The sequence below is a fragment of the Plasmodium cynomolgi genome, chromosome 14 (assembly GCF_000321355.1).
Source record: "Plasmodium cynomolgi strain B DNA, chromosome 14, whole genome shotgun sequence".
Lineage (NCBI taxonomy): Eukaryota > Apicomplexa > Aconoidasida > Haemosporida > Plasmodiidae > Plasmodium > Plasmodium cynomolgi.
The window spans coordinates 1,375,304-1,386,217 of record NC_020407.1 but is presented as its reverse complement, the minus strand read 5'-3'; the positions used below and the strand labels follow the sequence as shown (position 1 = coordinate 1,386,217).

The 10,914-nt window shown below is 38.5% G+C and overlaps 4 protein-coding genes across 4 annotated transcripts; 2 read left to right on the top strand and 2 right to left on the bottom strand.

Moving 5' to 3' along the window:
* Nucleotides 1-433: 433 nt before the first annotated feature.
* Nucleotides 434-2,807, top strand: PCYB_144040 (bifunctional aminoacyl-tRNA synthetase; the record flags this gene model as incomplete). The annotated part of the gene is made up of 2 exons (XM_004224875.1): nucleotides 434-2,507; nucleotides 2,752-2,807. The coding sequence occupies 2 exons, from the start codon at nucleotides 434-436 to the stop codon at nucleotides 2,805-2,807; spliced, it is 2,130 nt and encodes a 709-aa protein (XP_004224923.1).
* A 1,149-nt stretch (nucleotides 2,808-3,956) lies between these two features.
* On the top strand, nucleotides 3,957-5,068 carry PCYB_144030 (RNA polymerase subunit 8c). The gene is made up of 3 exons (XM_004224874.1): nucleotides 3,957-4,247; nucleotides 4,402-4,547; nucleotides 4,661-5,068. The coding sequence occupies exons 1-3, from the start codon at nucleotides 4,089-4,091 to the stop codon at nucleotides 4,785-4,787; spliced, it is 432 nt and encodes a 143-aa protein (XP_004224922.1). The 5' UTR covers nucleotides 3,957-4,088; the 3' UTR covers nucleotides 4,788-5,068.
* A 1,002-nt stretch (nucleotides 5,069-6,070) lies between these two features.
* PCYB_144020 (dynein light chain 1) lies at nucleotides 6,071-6,972 on the bottom strand (the record flags this gene model as incomplete). The annotated part of the gene is made up of 2 exons (XM_004224873.1): nucleotides 6,856-6,972; nucleotides 6,071-6,724 (listed from the first exon to the last, which is right to left on the bottom strand). The coding sequence occupies exon 2, from the start codon at nucleotides 6,350-6,352 to the stop codon at nucleotides 6,071-6,073; it is 282 nt and encodes a 93-aa protein (XP_004224921.1). The 5' UTR covers nucleotides 6,353-6,724; nucleotides 6,856-6,972.
* Nucleotides 6,973-8,119: 1,147 nt separating this feature from the next.
* PCYB_144010 (hypothetical protein) lies at nucleotides 8,120-10,528 on the bottom strand (the record flags this gene model as incomplete). The annotated part of the gene is made up of 2 exons (XM_004224872.1): nucleotides 8,120-8,554; nucleotides 9,008-10,528. The coding sequence occupies 2 exons, from the start codon at nucleotides 10,526-10,528 to the stop codon at nucleotides 8,120-8,122; spliced, it is 1,956 nt and encodes a 651-aa protein (XP_004224920.1).
* Between the last annotated feature and the right edge of the window lie 386 nt (nucleotides 10,529-10,914).

Here is a 10,914-nt window from a genome sequence, read left to right as displayed (position 1 = left end):
CCCCCCTGCACAACTGTGTTTCCACTTTGATGATCTACCGCTCGCTGCTCGAACAGAAGTGAAGCCAGGCATCTTCGCTTAGCTACATTTGTAACTTCGGGTTGAGGGCATCCGTTCTGCTGCTTACCCCGTCAAAGGTTGCATCGTGTGCACAATTTTGTTCTACATTTGAGGTTCTAACAAGTCGAAGCGTCCCTAACTCATCATAAAGGGGAAAAAAAAATTAAAGTCCAAACGAGAGCAACTAAGCAATAAACACGCATCAGTAAACAGAATTGAGAATTCTATCTCCCTCTCCACACCACACCTGTGACGGTATCATGACAAGTTCATGAGACTGCTAAAACCCCTTTTAGATACCTCAGTAAAAGGCTCCAATTGCAGCAACCATTGCGTGAACGTATTTGTGAGGAGAAGTTCCATTTTCAACAAAATGAGTAGCCCCAATTGTGAAGAAAAGGTGCCAGAGGAGGAATTGAAGAAGGCTGAAATATTATGCAAAGAGCTAGACGAACTAAAAATTCAATACAAAGAGGTGAAGCATGCAAAGGCAACCTCGATTAAGGATCTGCTAGATATGAATTTAGAAAACTCGAAAAATATTATAAAAAATTTATTCCTCAAAGATAAAAAAAAAAATTATTTCTTCTTATGCACAGTAAATTGGAAAACAGTTGACTTAAAATATTTGTCCAGCATTTTTAAAACGTCTAATTTAAGATTTGTTGATGAAGGGAATTTAAAAAGCATGCTGAATTTGCTGCCAGGTTGTTTAACTCCCCTTGCTTTGAAATGTGACCAAGAAAATATTGTGAAGCTATATTTTGACGAGGAATTGAAGAACATGGAAGATATAATTATTCATCCAATGCATAACTATAGCAGCTTGTACATGAAACAGGAAGACGTTGTAAAATTTTGTGAGTTGCATAACCACGCCCCGGAGTACATCCACATAGAGGAGGGGAAGGACAAAATGAAGAAGGAGGACATGCAGCTGGAGGAGGACAAAATGGAGGGGCAAAAGGGGGGAAGCGGTGTAGGAAGTGGTGCGGGAAGCGGTATGGGTGGCGGCGCGAACACGGGAAAGGACGACCAAGCGAAGGACGCCAACATACTAGGAATCACAGCCAAGAAAACGGCGAACTTCTCAGAATGGTACACACAAGTGATCGTAAAGAGCGAGCTGATAGAATACTACGACATCTCCGGGTGCTACATCCTCAGACCTGCTTCGTACTACATATGGGAATGCGTGCAAACCTTTTTCAACAAAGAAATAAAAAAGTTGGATGTGGAAAATTCATATTTCCCCCTCTTTGTAACGAAGAACAAATTGGAGAGGGAAAAAAATCACATAGAGGGTTTTAGCCCAGAAGTTGCGTGGGTAACAAAATATGGTGATTCCACCCTCCCTGAAGAAATAGCCATCAGGCCGACAAGCGAAACGATTATGTATTCCGTTTTCTCCAAATGGATAAGATCACACAGAGATTTGCCCCTTAAACTGAATCAATGGAATACGGTCGTTCGATGGGAATTTAAACAACCCACTCCATTTATCAGGACAAGAGAGTTTTTGTGGCAAGAAGGACATACGGCTCATAAAAATGAAGAAGAAGCTGTCAAAATGGTTTTTGACATTTTGGATTTGTATAGAAGATGGTACGAGGAATGTTTAGCTGTTCCAATTATTAAAGGAATAAAAAGTGAAGGGGAAAAATTTGGAGGAGCCAATTTTACGTCCACTGCAGAAGCTTTTATAAGTGAAAATGGACGAGCCATCCAAGCAGCCACTTCACATTATCTAGGTACCAATTTTGCAAAGATGTTTAAAATCGAATTTGAAGATGAAAATGAAAAGAAGCAGTATGTACATCAGACCTCCTGGGGGTGTACCACCAGATCGATTGGAGTTATGATCATGACCCATGGGGATGACAAAGGATTAGTTTTACCACCCAAAGTTGCCAAATTTAAAGTGGTCATTGTGCCAATCTTGTACAAAAACACGGATGAAAATGTTATTTTTAACTATTGTAAAGATATCGAGAAAGTACTGAAGAGTGCCCAAATTAATTGCATTTTTGATGACAGGGATTTGTACTCTCCTGGGTATAAATTTAACCACTGGGAATTGAGGGGAGTACCCATAAGGATTGAAGTAGGACCCAAAGATATTCAAAATAATTCTTGCCTTTGTGTAAGGAGAGATACCAACGAAAAATTCAATGTGAAGAAAGAGTCCGTTTTGCTGGAAACACAACAGATGCTTGTAGATATTCATAAGAAGCTTTTCCTAAAAGCGAAAAAGAAATTAGATGAATCCATCGTTCAAGTGACCAGTTTCAGCGAAGTTATGGATGCCCTAAATAGGAAGAAAATGGTCCTAGCGCCATGGTGTGAAGACATATCAACAGAGGACGAAATAAAGAAAGAGACACAGAGATTATCTCAGAACCAGGCTAACACGGAGACCTCTCTCTCCGGAGCTATGAAGCCTTTATGTATTCCACTAGATCAACCTCCACTCCCACCGAATACGAAATGTTTCTGGTCGGGAAAGCCTGCCAAGAGGTGGTGCCTATTTGGAAGAAGTTACTGAGCATTGGCCTTTCGTTCCTTCTTCCGTCCGTCCTTTCTTCCTTCTTTCTTCATTCTTTCTTCATTCTTCCTTCTTTCTTCCTTCTTTCTTCCTTCATTCCTTCCTTCCTTTCTTCCTTTTTTTTTTTTTGCCAATCCGATGGACAGCCCACTTGTGGTATTCTCAAAATGTAAATTACGTTAACATAGAGTATGCGTTCTAGCCATTTTTATGTACATGTTTATCCTTGTAAAACGAGACATGACGCGACGGTTTAGTTTACCTTTTATTATGCCACAGTTTCAGATAATCGGATGATTACCTTTTGCCTAGTTAAAGGGAGATGCAATCGGACCTATCGGGTGCATCTTCCTTATCTACCCCCCCCCCTTTTTTTTTTTTTGTATCATTCCCATCATAATGATACAAAAATTTGCAACGATGAGAAATGTATAAAAATTTTGTACAAGCTTTCCACAAATGGGGAAAGAGAGTGCGTGAAGCGAGATGAGTTCCATTCGTTTTTTCATAGTTGTAAATAAATACTTTCCTTTTTCTTTTTTCGCGCTCCCTTTTTTAAATCCTTAGTTGTAAATTATGTGCAGAGTGCATCCCCACCCCCCCTATTCCAAACCAACTGTATTGTATGTACAACACTGTACCTTAAAGAATATTAAAATAGTTTGTACTAACTTATGTGTAACAATCAGAGCTGACAACTGTGGGGCGAATTTACCCCACCATGGGAGGAGTCCCATCCCCACATTCGACACATATTAACTCTCCGTTATGTCGTCCCCCACGAACATTTATAACACTGCCCAACATTTCAAAAAGCGAATTGTTCATTTTTTTCGGGGGACCAAATATGATTACCTCTGTGATCACTTCGCCTGTTGTTTCGATTATGCAGATTGTGCGAATCGTCTTTGGGTTGTAAAAAGGGTTTATGGTACCCCCCCACCCCAATGCGTAATCCCCTTTTTTGTGCCTCTACCAAAATGGGGCAACTTGTCCCGACGACTGGCCATTGACGAGTCATTCTTTAAATAGTTGTATATGGACTCCTCTTAATCGAATAAAAATGAATGTAATTTTTTATCAGTTCGGAAAAGGGAACTCCTTTTTTTTTTTTTTTTTCTCAAATGGAAATATTTAAAATAACGCTTGCGTTCTTCGTTCATATGATTCGAAGTGACCCATTTTTTTTCTCCTTGAGGGGCATTTTCCTTGCACCTCTCTACATGTAACGCACAGCTTAAATCGGTTTTAAAAGTTTGCGCATTTGTGCCAATGGGGAGGGGGTAGAGCCACATATACATATAAATATGAATGAAAGTATATGTTGCAATTTTTCCTGATGATCATTTTTCCTTTTCCCATTTCCCAATTGCCTTTCATCCCCTTTTTTTGAAACCCATAACACCGATTAAAGCGCATTATTCGGAACAAAAAATATCATCTCCATATGTAACATATAAAGGAGAAAGAAAGGCTCAAAACCATGGCGTCAAATATTTTGTTCGAAGATCGCTTTGTGATAAGCAGTGTAGATAATTCCAAGTTTGAGAAAGTCAGCAGAATTAAGGCGAAAAGTACAGGATATGATGCGGAATTAATTCTTGATGTTCATTCGGAGTTGTTTAAAGTAGAGGAAAAGAAGGTAAAACAATGGCGGAATGAATTTTTTTTTTCTCCCCCCTCCCCAGGGTTCCTATTTTGCATCCCATTGTGGTGATACGTTTTCAGCTGCACCGCATGAACGTTGCATATATATGAACACACCGTATTCGTTCACCTTGCATCACCTTTCATAGGCTATTTACCTGGCTCTACAAGACAAAATTTTGAATAAAAATGATGATAAAATATGGGAGCAAGGCGAAAACATTGCTTTGAATAACATTGAGTACATTATGAGTGGCAGGATTTTTAAGTTCGAAGAGTTGTCCTCGGAGAGGAGGTTCGTTTCTCAGATGCGACCACGCACGTTCGGGAAGTTGCACCAAGTGTTGTAACCCCCTTTTAGTACGCAACCCGGTGTGTATACCCACATGCGCACTTCCCCTTTCGCAGGACCGTTTACGCCTCCTTCGGCGGACTCATGATGGCCCTGACAACTGACAAGCAGTTTATCGGAGACCTCGAGATTGACATGAAAATTTACCTGCTCACGAAAAATGTGGACATTGAAAGGGCATGAAAATGCTCAGCAATCTCACATTACCTACGCAAATAAGAGGAAGCACACCTAAAAAGAGAAAATAATGAATCGTAACAAAAAAAGAGGCGCAATGAATACGGAAAGAGGGCTCTTTGGCAGCTTGTGCTTCCGCGCCAGGTTCTTCATCCATGTGAATTACTACTAAGCCTTTTGGAGCCAAACATTTTTTCCCCTTCATTTTTTCAGTTTTAAAAAAATCGACCAAGTCACACCTTTGCCCGATTTTATTACTTTAATTCGGCTGACTCGGCCATTTTTTTTTTTTTTTTTTTTTTTTGTCCACAAGTGTAACCATTTTAAATTTAGCGAATATGCCTAGCACGTGCCGCCTTCAAGAAGGCACCACCCCTTTAACTATTCACCACCGTTGCAGGAACACGTAAAATGCATTCATATCTGTTTGCACGTGTGTTTGCACACACGTATTGTACGCACACTTAATTCGCCCTTTTTTTTCTTTTTTTTTTTTGAACTACCCGTCGATATATTATAAAAAAAAACAATGTACTACAAATTATTGCTGTCATTAATTTTTGTTAATTATATGTAGGTTGGTATTAACGCGTATATTATTATACGAAAATTAGTAGTACATAAATTTTTTTAAAATGAAAAGGGGAAATGACCATTTGGCTTTATTCGCTATGAAGTATTCATACTTTATTAAAAAAAAAGGAAGAAATTTGTGTCCAAGTGAAATGCAAATTTTCAAATTGATGTAGCTTCCAGGGCACACATAAAAGATGTGATTGGGAGGCAATGCGCAAAAAAAATGAGAAGCAATTGACCTTGCGGTGAGGTGAAATGGGAAATTATGTAAACAAAGAAGAGAGAGAGAGGTCATATGTGATCACGAAGATGGAAATGGGAACGCACAGACGCAAGCATATGTATATGTTCATGTACATATATTTGCCTGTGCTTAACTGAAAAAGTGTGTAAAATGAAAAGGGGCAACAAGTTCAGTTATAAAGAACTATTCTGCCATCGCTTTTCACGCATAATATATTCCCCTCCTTCATTCCATGCACACCTTGTGCGAAGCTTATCCTTTCTGTAAAGCATATACCCGTTTGTATGCGTCATTTTATGGGTCTTCATCCGATGTGCGGATTTTTTCCCCACTAGTTCATTTGATCCAATGCCACCTTGCATCCTTTTACATAATCCCCCTCTGAATTATTCTTGTCAAATGTGAAAAAAAAAAAAATAAATAAAATAATTAAAGACAAAGGAAATCACACACTTGGGGACGTATCATGTTAGCCCGACTTAAACAGCAGTATAGCTACTTGTCCAATGTAAAAATAAATAAAATTCTTAGTTTCGTGTGTAACATAAGACCCGAAGTTTCTGCCCACTACGCAGTGCCATGTTGGGTCATATTTTCTGTCAAATTCTTTTTTTATATGGGCTGCAATATCCTTTTCGACATTATATTTTTGCAAAGCCTGGTTGGCACAATCGATGGCATCAATTTGCATTTCTTCCGTCATATCTACATTCTTGACAACTGCATTCTTGTTTGATTTTCTATCCGCCATTTTGTGCGACTGATTATGTATACAAGGGGGAAAAAAAAAAAATTATATTTTCTGTGAAGTAATTTTTATTTCCAACTTGGGTAGCGTATATGTTTAAATAAAATTTGTGGATGTTTGCTTTTGTTGTCACGCCGAAAATATGTAAGGAGAGGTTCTCTATATTGTATTACGTGTTCTTAAAAGATGCTCATGCAGTTAATATGCACATATAATAATCCTCAAATATGTTAGCACAAAAAACTTGCGTGTAGAGTGTGCCCCTTCGTGACGCAGTAAATGGGAGCAAAGTGATCTACGTTTTTTTTTTTTTTTTTTTCTTCTTTTCCTTTTCGCGTTCACGAAAGGGTTCCCAAATGGATGTATGCGTTTCTTCTGAATGATGAAGGGATGAACAAAAGGGCGGGAAAAAAGGAAAGAAAAGTGTGGCAAAAGTGAGGCGAACGTGAAGAAAAAATAACGCAAAAGTGACGAAAAAACGAAGCACGTGTAGCGTGTACATTTACCTACCTATCCCAATCCGCTGCTATTTTTTCCCAATATCATGTTCACCTCTTTTTGTAGTGCCGTAATGTGACATGCAGAGAGTCCTATATTTTGGCTAATTTTACACAATCGAGTGAGCGGCTTTATACGTACATACAAAAGAACATAAATTTGCGAGCATGAGTGTGTGCGTGCATATATGCATATATTTTCACGTGAACGCAGCTGGTGACACGACATTGATGCACAGCAATTGCAGCGGTGGAAATCGGTGAATCGCCACTCCCATCCGTCTAAAACGTACTCATGTGGCTCTTCACACAGAAGATCGCTTGTTGGCTATGTTATCCCGCAAGGAGCAATTTAGTTATAGCATGTGTGTAAGTTTGTGCTTGTGGCGTGTGCACAAAACTCGCGCGGCTTAAGGGCAAATTTGTGTGTACGTAAATATATATGTGTACAATTTATACATTTTGTAGCATGTTATGCATACGCGAGGTGAAAATCCTGGGCACACAAAAGCAATCCAGCGTTCCTTTTGCTTGACGTGAATAACTAATTAACAGTGCGCGATGTGATGAATTTGGTTATTGTGAGGAACATAAACCGCGAAAAATGCTGCGCACTTTTTTTTTTTTTATTTCACCTGCGCATATGGCTTAAATTGCATTGAGGCGATAAAATTAGTGGCATATGCATATGCGCCGCTCCCCCAAGGAAAGCCAAATTTTTTAAATGACAAAAAAACGCACGAGCTTTGATTTTGCATGTATTTATGCGTATCCGCTAGGTGTTAATTTCGCGACATATGCTTTGTTCGCATGTTTGTCCATCCGTTTGTGTGCTGGCTTCTTTTGTTTTACGTGTTTCCTCCTTTTCCACCTTTTCCACTTTTTCCACCTTTTCCCACCTTTTCATTTTCCCCCGTGTTTACGTCACTGGTGAGCCATGCCGAATTAACGAAACGTTAATTAAACTGTTGAATAAAAGACAAAAAAAAAAAAAAAAAAAAAATGGAAAAACCTATTTAAGCGAAAAAAATACGCACACACGCACGCGTGCGCTATGTATATATACATTTACACATATTATGTTTATGTATGTGCGCCCCAAGCGCGCTAACGGGTGATCACCACGTACATAACAATAACAGTAAAAAAATAAATAAATAAAAATAAACATTGGATATAACGAATGAGCAAATTAATCAAGCTATACATTTGATTTTTCTTCATTTCGCTAGTGTATTGTTCATTTTTCACATTTTTTTTTCCCCCTCCTTTTTCAATACGTGTGTATTTTCTGATTGAACCAACTGGAGGTTGCTCCAGGGAGATCGCTTGCCGACATATCTGAAACTTTAAAGTACTCTGAATTAGTTAAGAACATTTTCGTGATAAAGTATGTAGAAACATACTGCAAAAATGCCGTCCCAAACAACATAAATCGCTGTCTCCAATATGTATCAAAAATGTAGCAAACCATAAAAATGATAGGGAAGGAAAATATGTAAAACAGTCCATATATGTACATCTTTTTTAAAAAATTACGAATGGTAGGGACCTTTGCAACTAAAAATAAATTGTTTATATTGACGTGGTATACAATGGCTAGTAGTACTCTCAAGGCTAGTATTATGTATCCCGTAATGTTATCATTGTCGAAGAATTTGGATGACGACTCCATGATGTATGTGTTGTCCAGGATGACTAAGACGACCTGCAAAGAGGGGGGAATGGCAAAAATGGTGCTAAGCGCCTACGTGTGCGCGGGTGGCAGAAAAGGCTACAACGTCGAATATAAGGCGCAGCAGTGTGTACACGGGGAGGGAAAAAAAAATATATATATATATGTATATATATATATGCATATCTTTTTTCGCGCACGCTAATGTGGTAAAAAAACGAGCAGAACGATATCATGGCGCTTTAACACTGAGTGCCATTTTGCAATTGAAAAAATGCGCGGTCTCATCGAAATGCCCACTGCTGCGCGATACACCCAGCTTGTGCATCGCTTTTAAAAAAAGAGACCAACTGAGCAACGAATTCTCTGCACAGCTCAATTTTGGCATCGCACAGGTGGCGGCATTCTGCATGGTGCACGAGTACACGCATGTATGCACATTTATGTGCGCTTCGCTGCGCTGCTCATCGCGGCTGCGCCTCTTACGTGAAAAAAGGTAATGACGCCAAATATCACCTTGATCCTGGCAAAAATGTCGAAGGAGGCCTCGAAAATGGTCAAGCCGTAACTTAGCGAAAGCAACATGGTGCACATTATAATTTGAGCCAAAAAATTCAGCAGGTTGAAAGAAATCTTAAAAAGCTCAATTCCAATTCCGTTTTTTGAATACACCAACAAATGGATAAGTAGCAAAGAGTTAGATATTAGCTGTACCAAAATTACAAAAGCTACACACACGACCATTGTATGCTTGTGTTCTTTCGACATGATGTTCTGCAGGATTTTGCTTCCATATTGTAAAATTAAAAAGATATATAGAATAGTTAAAATAAAAGTGAGAAGGGGAGAGTATAACAGCTCGTACGAAAAATGTGAATTGTTTGTCTGGAATATATTTACTTCATATTCGACCTTGAACCCATCATTTTCGTATATGTAATCTATCACTTTTTCGTAGAATCCATTTTTATACAAATTGTTGTACATGTTTGTAAAATTCTTCATATTTTTAAAGTTGTAATATTTGAGGAAAAAAGACATGTCTTCTATCTCCCCCTTTGTAAAATTATTTTCGAAAAAGAGGAGTCTCTTAGGATTTTCCAAAAGGGTATTCTTATCAAAATTGTATGATTTGTAGAACTTGGAATTGTCGTTACTATCGTCGTCACCATCCGAATGGGCATCGTCGATAATGTCCTGATCCCACGCGGCAGACGCTAGGCTCGAAATGTCCTTCTTCTTTGCGGCACTTAAAAAATATTCCCAGTAGGCTATTTTAGCCTTTATATTTAGCTTCAAATTACGGATAAAACTGTGGTAACAATCGTCAAACATTAAAAACCATACGTGAACACGATGTGTCGTTTTGGCACTAATGTTTACGTATTCGTAATTAAAATCCTTTTCATTCATAGCAGAAGCGTAGCTAGAAATCTCCGATTGCAACACCTTGTTGTTTTTTAATTCACTGTGAATTGTATTGAATGATATGGAATATTTATTACTCATAAAAGTTTTTATGTTGTACGTTTTGCTGTTAACTAGATCTGAGTATTTAAAGTGAAAAGGTATATTCAATCTGTGGACGCTTCTTAAATTTCCCAACGCTTGACACTTCTCCCCTTGATTTACATAATTTTGTTCAATATCCAGCATTAGCGTTACTCTCTGGGATACGCCATGCAGGTCATTGTTTATCAATACATGGTATGCATTATCATAATCCATGTGAAACAACTTATCCGTATGGTCTTCCCCATCAGTGGATGATTTGCTGCTCATTTTGTAGTAGTAATGAAGCAACTTTGCAATGATGTTATCCTTAAGCTTCATTTTTATGTTGAATTGGCACGTCCCTATGCTGCAGCTAAATTTTGTCAAGTAGTGTATTTTTTCATTTTTTCTAATATTGAAGCTTCCGTGGAACACTTTGCCTTTCACGTTGAGGAGGGTTGTAAGCAAGGCAAGAATCCAGAAAAGGAGGAAATAGCAATTTTTTTTCGCCATTATGCGGTCCTCTTTACGTCACTATGTGCTGCGTCTATTTGGCCAAAATTTCGCTATACAACTACGTTGATTGATTTTTTCTTTTCTGCCGCGCATGTATTTCGCAAGAATGTCATAGTCGACTTGTCAAGGCATTTTCCGCAGAAAAAAAATGCGTTGCGTCTTCGTGTGTAGAAATATTGCTTTGTAACGAAGCATATATGCTACTACGCCTGTCGAGGTGCATACGTACCTTTTCTTACGTGCGTGCTGAAGATCACGTCCTAGAATGACACACACAAATTTTCCATACTATTGAGCCCAGAAGAGGCAACCGAACAAAATATTCCTTTTTTGATTAAATGTTAACACATGACGTAAATTATATAGCACTATTGAAAGAAGGT